The sequence below is a fragment of the Cyrtonyx montezumae genome, unplaced genomic scaffold, assembly GCF_038088225.1.
Source record: "Cyrtonyx montezumae isolate F1298 unplaced genomic scaffold, pur_monq_1.0 scaffold_39, whole genome shotgun sequence".
Lineage (NCBI taxonomy): Eukaryota > Metazoa > Chordata > Aves > Galliformes > Odontophoridae > Cyrtonyx > Cyrtonyx montezumae.
The window spans coordinates 42,763-55,784 of NW_027072044.1; the positions used below are offsets into that span (position 1 = coordinate 42,763).

General features: G+C 61.4%; 2 protein-coding genes across 2 annotated transcripts in view; one reads left to right on the top strand and one right to left on the bottom strand.

Annotated features, from left to right (window-relative positions):
• Positions 1-13,022, top strand: part of EEF2 (eukaryotic translation elongation factor 2) — an 80,345-nt gene that overhangs the window by 26,911 nt on the left and 40,412 nt on the right. The window lies entirely within an intron of this gene.
• Positions 966-11,205, bottom strand: ATCAY (ATCAY kinesin light chain interacting caytaxin). Its single transcript, XM_065745977.1, has 12 exons — positions 10,968-11,205; positions 9,444-9,558; positions 5,356-5,420; positions 4,842-5,063; positions 4,586-4,771; positions 3,994-4,096; positions 3,446-3,577; positions 2,712-2,798; positions 2,216-2,314; positions 1,967-2,002; positions 1,682-1,717; positions 966-1,050 (listed from the first exon to the last, which is right to left on the bottom strand). The coding sequence occupies exons 2-12, from the start codon at positions 9,518-9,520 to the stop codon at positions 966-968; spliced, it is 1,128 nt and encodes a 375-aa protein (XP_065602049.1). The 5' UTR covers positions 9,521-9,558; positions 10,968-11,205.

Sequence of the window (13,022 nt, forward strand, 5' to 3'; positions counted from 1 at the left end):
GGGGAAAAAAAAGGGATAGGAAGGGGGAAAATGGACTCTTTTCATTTCTTGCATTAGCGATCCCCCGGGGCAGCAGCGTGTGGCGCGGGGGGTTGGGATTGAAATGAAAAATAGATGTGTGTCCGGGCTGGTGGCAAATGGAGTGCGGGATGCTCTCCGCTCCCTGCTCGGAGCCGCGGGCTCTGCTTGCTTCGAGCTCCCCGCAGACCATTGGGCACAGTGGAACCTGTCCTCAACGGCCACAAACAAACCAGGGCTGCTCTTGGACATATTTCTTGTTGGTGTCGTTGCTGTTGAAAGTCAAATGTTTTTCCAGGGGTTGGGAGGGCTTGGTGTCGTGCAGACAGGGAAGGCCCCGTGACCTTACAGAGCTCGGAGGTGGCAAGGTCTGGTACCAAAGGTCGCTCCTGGGGGGTGCTGCCGGGCTGCGTCGCTCTCTGCTCCCTTTGTCCCTCGTTTCATGGCATGCTGGGAAGGAACGGACAGACAGCGCTGGTTTTAGACAGTGAATTGTGGCGGGTGTTCAGGTGTCATTGTAAGATCTGACAGTGTGGTTGTGTCCGGGGTGAGCATCCATGGATTTGTGATGGGTGGAAGTGGCACTGAGGGACACGGCGTGGGTGGGTGGGTGGGTGGGATGGGTGACCTGGGAGGTCTCTTCCAGCCTTAATGGTTCTGTGGTTCTGTGGTCAGAGCTGGAGATAAAGACCATGCGCAGCTCTGATGGCGAGGGGTCTCCTCTAAAGGCTTTCCTGAGGGTTCAGAGCTCACTGTGGGGTAACAGTGGCACTGAGCAGATCCCGTGGACACCCATGGGTGCTCCATCCCCGGGGTGGCCCAGGGCCACGTGGGCTGGTGGGGGGCACCCAGCCCGCCCGGAGGAAGTGGAACTGGGTCATCTCTAAGGTCCCCTCCAACCAAAGCCCCTCTATGATCCTGGGATGACACACACGTTGACCATAGTGCTACAGATGCAACAAAAGCCCATAGCAGATAAAGGGGGGGTGGTCCAACCTGGTTTCTTGTTCCTCTGCGGGGGGCACAGGCCTGCTGGGAAGAGAACCACGGACACAGTTAGTGAGTGTGCCCCCTGACCCCCAGGTCCCGTGTGTTCCCATTGCCCAAACGGGTCCTGGCACACCTGACCCACAGCTCCGGGGAGGGACCAGCAGAGGGGTGGGCTGCTCCCTCTCAGGAGCTGCTGAGAATAAAGCAGAGCTAAAACCAGGCCAAGTGATCCTGGCATGGGCTTTGGACACTGTCTTCCAAACCTCCCTAGAATTTTCCTTCCCATCTAATGTTACAGCCTCTGGGGGCACCCAAAGGTGCCAGGCAGCAGAGCTTGGCCCTCTGCACTTTTCCCACTGTGCAGATGAAACTGAGCGCTCCCGGTGCCACTGGCACTGCTCCACGACCCAGTGGCTCTGCCAGCCTATGGAGGTGGCAAACAAGGACGGGGATCCACACACACAGACGAAGGTCAGCAGCAAAGCTGCAACAGAAGTAGGGCTCCCTGTGACCCCAAAGGTGACGGTGCAGTGAGATCTGAGGGGAAGACCCCAAACACAGTGGGGTCCAAGCATACCCAGGGGTGAAGGGGTCCCCAACAGTGGGACTGCTCTCATCCCAAGAACAGCTCAGGTGTTTTCTAGGTGAAGGATAGATAGGAAGGAGCCGTTACCTTTCCCTTTCAGCCATGTCTTGTTTCTCTTCTGCCCTGTAAGCAAAAATAGCACTTGAAATCGATCTCGTTTTGGGAGAACAGAGCGTTTCGGGTCATTCTGGGGAGGGCTGTGCTGGAGGGGGATGGGGGGAGCTGGAGCTGAACAAGGAGCAATCGGAGGTTCTGCATCACACGAGGGCAGAGATGGAAACGTGTGTGGGAGATGGGGGCAGGAGCAAGGCACAAACAGAAAGAGAAAGGGCATCGATCTGAGCCAAGGGACCGACCCGCGAGCAGCTCTACCTTTCTTTCCTGGCCTTGATCCTCTCCTCTTCATATCTGCAACCAACAGAAAACACTCCTTGAGCACCACCCTGCCCACACCGCTCGCCTGGAGCAAAATGCAGTGTTTGCTCTCAAGGCATTGGCTCCGGGGTGGGGGGGGGGGGGGGGGGCAGGGATCTGGCCGCAGGGGTCTCTGCGTTCCCAGCATGCAGCTCTGGACCCAACGCTGTGTCCCCTCCATCGGGGACGGGGTCCCACGGTACTCACTGCGACACGCAGTCTGGAATCTGGACGTGCTCCATGGGGATGAGCTGCTCCAGCTCCTCCAGGCTGTGAACGTACTGGATCTTATTGATGAACTTCACGCTGGTGGAGGAAGAGAAAGGAGCGTGAGGCCTCGGTTTGCTTTTCTCTCTGCGGGAATTCCGCTGGTTCTGATGGGGACGGGGAGCTCTGCACCTCTGTGCCCATCTCCTCCTGGTGCTAAAATGCTGAAAACGCAGTGAGGGGCACAGCTCTGCACCCCTGTGTCCTCTGTGCAGTGCAGGAGGGGCTGAGCACCGCCGCTCCCACACTCCCCAGCGGATTTGGTCTCTTTCTGTATGGGACAAAGTCTTCCCTGCATCCAGAACTGTGTTTCCTAAACCCTCCCCTGGATTTGTTCTCGGGAGCACCGGGTGTGGGACAGCACCGTTACCCAAAGCTGAGCAGATGAAGGCAATTCAATTCCCATTCTGAAACCTTTGGGGCGTGTTACGTGTACCTGATGAAGGGCCTGGAAATAGCCAGCACCGTCCGGATGAACCACGAGGGATGCACGATGATCAGGGCTTTGAGGTTCTTCCGCAGCCTAGGGGAAAACCATGGGATGGACATCAAACCCGAGCGCCGTTCTCAACCCCACTGTGATCTGTCAGCGCTCGGAGGGCTCGCTGAGGCTCTACTGGTGCTGAGGAGCCACATGTGGGGTCCCCAGCACAAAGCCCCTGGGCTCAGGAGCACTGCAGAGGCACTGAGATGGCAGATTGTAGGGTGGCTGCTCACGCTGCTGGGGTCGTGAGCCTGGTCCCTGCACGGGGCTGAGTCAGGGAAGGAGGAAGAAGAGGGGATGAAGTCAACCAGGTGTGACAGAGGAGAAGATTACAGCATCTGGAGGTTGGCTGAGGATGATGGGATGAGGCCCAACGGGGCTGTGTGCAGAGGGGGGCAGTGGATCTGAGAAGGGTCCAGAGCACAATGGGGTCTTATGGGGGAGTGGTTAAGGGAATGGAGGGGGTCAGTATGGAGCAGAGGAGGCTCAGGGGAGACCTCACTGCTCCCTACAGCTCCTGAAGGAGGGTGTGGTGAGGGGGGGTCGGTCTCTGCTCCAGGGAACAGTAATGGGATGGGAGGGGATGGGTTGGGGTTGGGCTTGGGGGTCTCAGAGGTCTCTTCCAGCCCTGAGGGACTCTATGAAAGCAGTGAGGGACGTGAGCAGAGGGCAGCGGGGGCTCTCACCGTCTGTCTATCATCTGGTAGCACTTCTTCAGCCACCCCAGGCCCGGCATCCTCCTCCGCGGCGTCGCTCCGTTCAGGTACACGATCATGTAGTCCTCCGCCACCAGCAGCTCCAGGCTGCTGATCACGTAACTGCGGGGACGTGAGGCTCAGAGGAGGCAGCACGAGGTCTCTCCATCATCCCAAAGGGACTCCGGGCCCCTCCTCTGCACACCGAACTCCCCCAGCATTGTGTTTCCCAGGTTAACCCTGCTTGTTGGCACAGTGCACGCATCGCTAGATGTCTCTGCACCGTCCTGCTGCCCGGAGCAGCAGCTACAAGCTGCTCAGCACCCAACTCCGTCGTTGGGATGATTAACCCCAAATGTCTGAACCTCTCAGCTTTGTGAGCGCCGAGGACATCGCAGCGCAGTGACGTTCCCCCAGCCGCACGCTGCAGACATTTGGCCCCAATTCAAGCTCCTTCCAGCTGAGGTTCCCAACGCCACGAGCACACGGCAGCGCCGGGGCCCAGGCTGCCTCCTCGCCCTCCTCTCCCATCCACTTACAGGAAGAGGTTCTCCATGATGTAGTGGTAGTCCGCCAGGTTGCTGTCTGGCAGGTAGCAGGCGGCGAAGACGATGATGGCGTTGAGTCCTTCTCCGTAGTACCCTGGAAAAGAGATCTGGTGGTGGTCGGGGCCTGCGCTGCTTGCCGGGGCTCTGCTCAGCTCTGGGGAAGCGTTTCCCAGTGAGATGGAGCTTTGTGGGTTCACCTCCGAGCTGGGCTTTGGCTGTGACATGCACGTGGGGTTCGGGGGAGGAGGAAAAAAGCGCAGAGCAGAGAGTTCTGCCCCGGGTTTTGGCACGGCCACGCTCACATGTTGGAAATGGTCCCTACCTATGGGTGCCTGTGCCCCAGAGAGAGATCCAGAGGGGTTTGGCACCTTTGGGCACTGCAGCTTTGGGAATTGGTAGGAGGGCTCAGGGAGGTTGTGCTGCCCTGGAGAAACGCTTAGCACCGCTTACGTTCCTCTCAGCCGCCTGTTTCTGCCGCCAGCAGCACGAAAGGAACAGCAGGCCAACCCAACAAGCCCCCAGCCCGAAGCGGACGGCCCCTTCCAGCCGACACAGCCGCGATGGGAGCACGGCGTCCCCTCACCTCCGTGCGTCACCACCCTCATGTAGGGTTTGATCATCTGCAGGTCGATGCGGTGCTCCTGCTCCCCGATGATGACGGTCCTCCAGAGCCGCCCGTTGGTTGCGCTGCCGTCCTCCGTCCCTCCGTCCCCGAACAGATCCGCGCTGTCCCCGGGCATGTTCTTGGCCGTGGCCACGGGAGTGTCATCTGGCAAAGGGACAAAGAGCTGCTGCCTGGGGGCCCTGAAAGCACCTTGCCCCCACAGCCACCCCCGTACCTTCCCATTCCAGCTCGTTGCCGTTCCCCAGGAATTCCAGGGAATCCGTCTCGTCGGGCGTTTCGATGTCGTCCACGTTGATGTCCAGGTCATCCGGCGTGTCCAAGAAGTCGTCGGACAGAATGGAGCCTTCACTCTGGTCCAGGGAAATGTTGATTTCGGGTGCGACGAGCGTCTTCCGCTTACGGTGCGCCCCGTTAAAGTTCAACGTATGGGGGGGAGCTGGAGTCAAAAGGAAAACAAGGGGCGCGTTGTCCTGGCCCCGCAGCCCCAGCGCCAACTGCGGGGCGCTCCCGTGTCCCGTTCCAGGCCGAGCTCTGTGGGTACCGTGGGATGGGAGTGCTGACACATTGGGATCCCCATTTCCTCCCCTGGGTTTGTGTCAAAGACCCCCACATGGGGATCTGCTTCGTCTCCCGAATGGGCGTTCTGGTGGAGGGCGCACGGAGCCGCCCCCTGCCCTAATTGCGCTGCCGCCCCTCGGGGGCCGCGCCCCTCTGCAGCTGGTACTTACAGGATGTGTGCTCGTCCTCTGTAGGGCTGCCCAGCGACTCCATGCCCGGCTCTTCTGGGAGAGGTCTGCAAGCAAGCAGAAATAAGGGGAAGGAGGGATTCTGGGAAGGGCACCCCATGGCGAGAGCTGGGGATGTCAGGGGACCCCACATGTGCTCTTCCCTTTGGGAGCATCAGCCCAGCAGTGACCTCAGGTGCTCTGCACAACGACTGCACGACCCCAGATCACTTCCAGCCCATCCCCCCTGCACTGCTCTCATCCAACCGTCCCACTGAAAGAGTGGGACATCCGAGCGGAAAGTCGGAATGGGAGATCTGAATGGGAAATAGGAATGGAAAATTGGAATGGAAAATAGGAATGGAAAATTGGAATAGGAGATCTGAATGGAAAATAGGAATGGAAGATCCAAATGGAAAATCGGAGTGGAAAATCGGAGCAGCAGATCTGCATGGAAAATCTAGCCATAGACACTGGAACATGTGCTGTCCCTGGCAATGCTGGGGGTCCCTCCTATCCCAAGGTCAGCTATGCTGACTTTGCTCCATCGGTGGTGGTTTAAACCTCAGCTGTGACCACAGTGCTGCTCTTGGCCTCTGCAGCCGGCAGCGTGCAGAGCGATTCGGAGCGGAGATCCGGGCACCAGCACCCACAGCTCCTGTGGGGCTGAGGGCTGAGCACGGCTCTGCCCCATGGGCTCTGCAGCACAGGGATTTGCATCCTCTCGTGTGGCTCCTGCAGCCCCGCGGTGGAAATGCTGCCAGCACGAGAATGGAGGTGCCCATGGAGTGAAGGGTTTGGCTTCCCTCCCCTGATGCCGTGGCCAGGCCTCATCCTGCAGCTGCTGTCCTTTGGGAGCTGGTGGAGATGCTCCCAACCCACAGATGGGACAGATTCTGCCTGGTGGCACTGAGCAGCACTGCCCACCCGGAGCTGGACAATTTCTGGACACTTTTCCCTTTAATTTGGGATGGAAGTTGTGGCTTTCCCCAGCGTTGGCTGAGGGAGACATTTTGCAATCGTTTTATTGCGCCATGAGCAAATCCCACTGACCCCATGGGCACATTCATGGTGTGCATGGGTCCCAAATCCCACTGACCCCATGGGCACATTCATGGTGTGCATGGGTCCCAAATCCCACTGACCCCATGGGCACATTCATGGCATGTATGGGCCCCAAATCCCACTGACCCCATGACACATCCATAATGTCAATGGATCCCAAATCCCACCGACCCCGTGGCACCTTTACGGTGTCAGTGTTTGGAGAGGGTCCTTCTGAGCCCTCCTTGTTTTCCCAGCTGCAGGGAACGAGCACAGGTCCTGCAAGCTTAAAAGCTGCCTGCTGGGATGTTCCCCAGGGTGAAACACGGGGGACAAAATCCAAACATTTTTAATGCAGCGCTGTGAGAACTGGGACGGGGCAGGGCCGCGTCGGGAGCAGGATGCTGCCCTAGCTCCGCAGCCACCAGACAGATTAAACCATACACATCCTCAGAGCCGGGGCTAATCCTCCCCGAGCTGCTGTTGTTTATTCATGAGAGCTGATCAAAGCGCTCGGTCCCGCTCACTTGTGCAGCGCTGCACCCCCCCGGGCAGCGAGGAAAGGCCCTGCAGACCCCTGCCCACCCCCGGCCCCCCCCTCCTTCCTCCTCCTGCTGTTGTCTGCGTGGTCTCACAGCGCCGAAAGGAGGAGAAGGGGAAGGGGACAGCGCGCGGTGGCTCTCGGATCCCCCACGGAGCTGCAATTCCGATGGCAGATGCAAAGAGAAAGGCTCTCTTACCTCCCCGGAGGGGGCTGGGATCGCTGCCCCCCCGCTCGCCTCCCCCCACACTGCGCTTCCCGCAGCGGAGCGGCGCTCTCTATGGCTCCGGGAGGAGGACCACCATTTTGCTCAGCGCGCGGGATGCGATGGGTGCTCAGCGAGCATGCTCCCACCCCACGGCGCCGTCACTGCATCCCTGCATCACCGCACCAGCACTGCGTCATCCCCGCACAAACACTGCGTCATCCCCGCTGTGATATCACTGCATCATCACAGCATCATCACTGCATCATCACTGCACCATCACTGCATCATCACCGCACCAGCACTGCGTCATCACCACTGTGATATCACTGCACCATCACAGCATCATCACCGCATCATCACTGCACCATCACCGCATCATCACTGCACCATCACCGCATCATCACTGCATCATCACCGCATCATCACCGCATCATCACTGCATCATCACTGCATCATCACTGCATCATCACTGCACAGCATTGCAGCATCATGGCATCACAGTATCACAGTATGATGACATCACAGCATCATGGCATCACAGAATCACAGAATCACGGCATGACAGTGTAATGGCACCACAGCATCGCAGCATCACGGCATCGCAGCATCACGGCATCGCAGCATCACGGCACCACAGTATGATGACATCACAGCATCACAGCCGCTGCCACGCAGCAGTGTGGGGGGGACCGTCTCCTCCCCGGGTCCCAATCTATTGTCCACACCTCCGCATCCCGTTCTGCACAGCGCCTGCAGGGGGTGGCTGGGAACGGCTCCTGGGAGGGAGCTGTGTTCAGAGCCCAGCACAGAGCTTGCTTTGGGATGGAGGCATCGCTCCATCGCAGTGAAAACAGCTCCTGACTTCATCCCTCTGTGGCAGATCCTGCGCTTGGGGTCCCGCACCCACGTCCCCCATCCCTCAGCCCCCGCCCTTTGTCCTTTGTCCTCTCCCTTTTGCAGCCAGCATCCAGGAGCTGTGTTGCTGGGTGAACTTGCTGCTTGAAGCGCATCCCTCCCCCACCCCCCCCATGGGTTTTTTGGGGAGCACTGAGTGGGTTTTTTGGGGAGCACTGAGTGGAGCACCGTCCTGCTGCCCCACACTGCCCGCGTGCCCCCGATGCCAGCAGAGATCCTCATTTCCCACAGTGAGAAGAGGAACCTCTCCCAGAAACCGTGCCTCCCCTCCGCCCCCCCCTCTTTTTGGCACGGAGGTGCTCCCACCACCAGCACAGCTGCGCTGGGGGCGAACAGAGCGGTGCTCATCCGCCGCCCCACGGACACAGGAGGGCCTTTCAGCACAGCCGGGGCTGCACGTGCCATCCCACAGCGCACACTGTGCCTCTGTGCCACCCACACTGCGACCCTGTGGGCTCAGCTGCAGCTGGGAGGGGGCACGGCCCCCCCAGAGCCCCCAGTCCGTGCCACTGGGAAGTGCGGATGGAGGGGGGGGTGGGGCGGGAGATGTGGGGTCCTGTGGGTGGCACTGGGTGACATGGGGTACTCAGCATGTCAAGGGGGTGGGTGCCATAAGGTCCTAAAGGTGGCGCCAGGTAGCAGAGGGTGCCAAGGGGATAGATGGGTGCTATAGGGTCACATGGGTGACGTGGGGTACCCGACATGTCAAGGAGGTGGGTGTCAGAACGGGTGTCACAAGGTGACATGGGGGACACAGTGTCCCAATGGGACAGGTGTTATAGGGTCCCATGGGTGGCACCAGGTGACATGGGGTCAAGGGAGGGGTGACATAGGGTCCCAAGGTGGCACTAAGTAACATGGGGTGCCAAGGGGATAGGTGCTATAGGGTCCCATGGGTGGCCCCAGGTGACATGGGGTACCCAATTTATCAAGGGGATGGGCGTCACAGGGTCCCATAGGTGACACCGGGTGACATGGGGTGCCAAGGGGATAGGTGTTATAAGGTCCCATAGGTAACACCAGGTGCCATAGGGTGCCCACTGTGTCCAGGAAACACGTGCTCTGGGATCCCATGGGTGGCACCAGGTGACATGTGGTACCCAACGTATCAAGGAGATGGGTGTCACAGGGTCCCATAGGTGGCACCGGGTGCCACGGGGTGCCTGCTGTGCCCAGGGTGCAGGTGCTATAAGGTCCCATCCCATGTGCCAGCTGTGCCAAGCAGTCACGTGACACAGGGCCGGATTCTGCCACTCGGTCTTTGTGTCCCAATGGCTCCGGTTCCACGATGCTCCACTTGGGAGGACACTGCTCGACCCACGGAGGATGTGGGGCTCAGCCCTCCGTCCCTGCACGCGCCCGCCCGTCCCCGCCGTTCCTCACCCGGGGAAGTCCTCGTCCTGCCACTCCTCCTTCACATCCACGTTCTCCATCCGCAGAGTGGCTTCTGTGGTTCCCATCGCGCTCAGGCAGCGTTCCCCTCGAGGGAGGGCTCAGGCTGGAAGATGGAGGGGGGGTCAGGGCACAGACACTGACCCCACAGAGAAGCAGAGGGGGCTGCAAGACCAGGGGGTTTTGTGGGGCTTTGTAGGATGAGAGGGAACGGCACAAAGCCGCACCAGGAGGGGGTGAGGGTGGGTGTAAGGAGCGATGTCTTTGACAGAGCGGTCAGACAGCGGCGCAGGGAGCGCTGGAGGGGGGGGGGTCGGGATGGAATGGAGTGGGGTTGGGGGTCTGGGGGTCCTCTGTGAGCGGAGCCCGCGATTCTGGGTCCTCCTGAGACACGCAGCTCTGCGTATCTCCACGCTGCGGTGACCAGAGCTCTCCCAGCGAACCGGGAACCGCCCGCTCCCCCTTCTCCTCTTCCAACACCGATCCCAACCGCAACATCCGCTCCTGACAGCGATGGGGAGCGCATCCCCCCCCCCTCCCCTCCCCCCCCCCCGGGCAGCTCGGGCGGCGGCGCCGTTTTGCTGACCTGGATGGATTCTGATGGCTGTGGTTGGGCAAAGAAAGCCCCGAGCACCACCGCCACCCCCCCCGGCTCCGGCCCCACCCCCCACGCGTGTCCCTGCTCCCAGAGAGGAGTGGGAGAGGATGAGGAGCTCGTGGGGCTGTGTGGTGTCCCGGAGGGATCACTCCCTGCAGCTCTCTCAGGGAAACCAGAGCCAGAACAGGAGCAGCTCAGGTGGAGGCGCGTGGGATCGAGTGGGGCGGACCCACACCCGGGGCCTTATTCTATGGATGCCGACGCCGACAGCACCTTCAGACCGTATAGAAATGCATTCTCCCTCCTTAGAAGGTTCCAGCACGAACTGAGCCTCTGCTCCTGATTCCCAGGAGCGCATCTGTGCTCTGTGTGACCCCCCCCGCGGCCCGGCCCCGCGCTCAGCCCCACTCGGGGCAGCCCCAGGAACGCACTCAGTGGGAACGGTGGGTGCAGCTCTCCCTGAGCACAGCCCCGGTGCTGCCGCCGTGCCCGGGTGTGGGCAGCGCCCTATATCGGTGGGGCAGCGCCCTATATCGGTGGGGCAGCGCCCTTTACGGTTGTCCCCGCGCTGATTTCCCAAGCCCGCTGCTCTTTTCCGCTCGCCCTCAGGCTGCGCACGAAGGATGTCAGCGCCGATGGACCCGGAGGAGGGGGGAGGGCTCGGGGGGGGGGGGAGGAAGGACGTCTGTCTGCGCACATCTGCTCCGGAGGAATGAAGCAGCGGGGGGAGCGGAGCACAGTGAGGGCCCATCCCGCTCCGCTCCTCTCCCTCTCCTCCCTCCGCACGCATTGCGCATCGCGTCCGCTCCCCATTTTGGCTCTCCCCCCACCCCCACCCACCTCCTCCCACCCCCACCCCCCGCGCCCCACGGCCGTGCCCGCAGCCCCCAGGGCACCGCAGGAGATGCCGTACTCACCTCCGCTGAGGTTAACGAGGAGCAACGCCGCGCATTCCCCCCCGGGACCGCCGCTCGGGGGGTGCGGGGATGTGCGGGTGCATCCAGGTGGGTCCCCGCTGCAGGAGCCGCTCTTTGGGGGGGTGTCACTGGGGGGGAACGGAGGGCTGCGCTTTGTGTCCATCCATGGCGGCTCCTTCTCCGCCTCCGGAGGTGTTTCGCTGTTTTCCGCGGCGCTCTGAAGTCAGCTCATTGCAGCGCTTTGTGTGCGGGGAGGATGGCGATGGTGACAGGGAGGGGGTGTCGGCGGAGATGGGTGGAGAGAGGGAGCCCAAAGCAACCCCCCCCCCACGCACACCCAGTGCCGCCGCTCCTCCCATTGGCTGCGAGGCACCAAATCTCTCCCAGCTCTTCCCTGGGGCGGGTGATGCTGCCGTGCCCGTCACCCTGCGGGATGCGGCCCCATGGGAGGTGTGGGGCTGGGTGACCCGGCCCCATGGGAGGTGTGGGGCTGGGAAGGGGGGGCTTCTTAATGCGGTGTCTCCAGCAAGTGAAAGCCTCGCTGCGTCAGATGCATCCTGAGCGGCACCGCGGAGCAGATCGCGCTCACACCGCACGCTGTGACTTCTGGCGGGGAGCGATCCCACCCAGCAGAGCCCCCCCCCCGCAGCCGCTGTCGCTTCCAGGATGTCAGCAGCACCCCGAGGCCTCCGGGGATTCCTCCGCATGAAGCGGCGGAGATTTCTGTCTGCTGCGGATCGGAGCTCAGATCGGCACCGTCTGCTCGCCGCGCTCCCGCAGTTGCGCTCCTCTGTCTCCGGACGAAGTGCCGCCCGCAGCCGCGCGTGGGCCCCGTGCGAGGACACGGCGGCCGCGGCACTCCCCGCGCTGACTTTTCCTCCCGAGGCTTCGCAGGAACGGTCGGAGCTGCGCTGGTGCAGTTCCGTGGATGAGCGGATCATCGCCGCTGATGGCACGGTCGGAATTTTGGGCTGCGGTGCGGATCAGAGCTCGGAGGAGCGCTGCGGTGCTCCTTGCCCGGGACGCACGGGATCCTTAGGGCTGCTCTGGGGCTGCGCTGCGTATATTCCCCTCTATATATTCCTTTAAGGCGTACTGACAGAGACCCACAGAAGGAGGTGCCGGGAGGTCGAGATCTCCACTGCCACTGACCAAGCCCGGCGCTCCGCAGTCAGCATTTGTCTCCTACCTTCATTTTCACACGAGAAACGCCGCTCTCTCCTCCCCGGGGCAGCTGGGACCGCATCCTGCTGGGAACAACAGCATAGCGATGCCACCTGCAGGCCGCGGCTCTGGGATGTGGGGCAGGGATGTGGGGCAGAGGGGCACTGCCTGTGTTGCCAGGCCAAGTGGGTGCATTTTTAGGAGTCTGTTTTTTTTTCTGTGACGTGAGAACCGAGTGCTGCACTGAGCACCTTTTTGGTGCTGCAGGTATTCTGCTCCCCCGAGAGCTGAGCCCCGTTCCTGCAGCCCTGGGATGGGCAGTGGGGTGCACTGTGCTGTGGGATGAGGCCTGACTGCGCTCTGAAGCAGCTCCTTCAGCACAGAGCCATGGACCTGTGAGGGTTGGACAAGACCTCTCCGATCCACCCCAACCCCAATCCGCCCCACCGTGTCCCCCAGTGCCACAGCTCAGCACTCCAGGGACGGTGACCCCACCACCCCCCGGGCAGCTGTGCCAGCGCATCTCCACTCTATGGGGGAGAAGTTGTTCCTCACTCCCCCCTCCCCCATCTACCCTTCCCGGGTGCAACCCGAGGCCGTCACCCCTCATCCTATCACTGTTACCTGGGAAAAGAGGCCAACAAAGGGGTGCTTCCCCCTCTGGGCTTTGGGGTGGTGCCCTCTTTGGCTTTCGGACCTCTCTCTCTCACTTCCACGCATTGCCTTTGGAAGGGAAGGGCGGTGCATCCCTTTTGGGAAGAGCATCTCCCTTCTGCTTCCCGGCCTGCGATGTCAGTGCCGGGCAGCAGTGCTCTCTGTGGCCCTGCAGCGGCTCCGGATGATTTTCCGACACGAGTGAGCCCGCTCTGCTCGGAGCTGCCGATGTTATCA

Bases quoted from the DNA above. Each gene is read 5' to 3' on its own strand.
- ATCAY (XM_065745977.1), bottom strand. From the start codon at position 9,520: ATGGGAACCACAGAAGCCACTCTGCGGATGGAGAACGTGGATGTGAAG. The intron at 5,421-9,443 runs GTGAGGAACGGC...GCTTGCTTGCAG, and splicing joins CAGGACGAGGACTTCCCCGG to ACCTCTCCCAGAAGAGCCGG. The intron at 1,051-1,681 runs GTAACGGCTCCT...TTCTCTTCCCAG, and splicing joins GACATGGCTGAAAGGGAAAG to CAGGCCTGTGCCCCCCGCAG.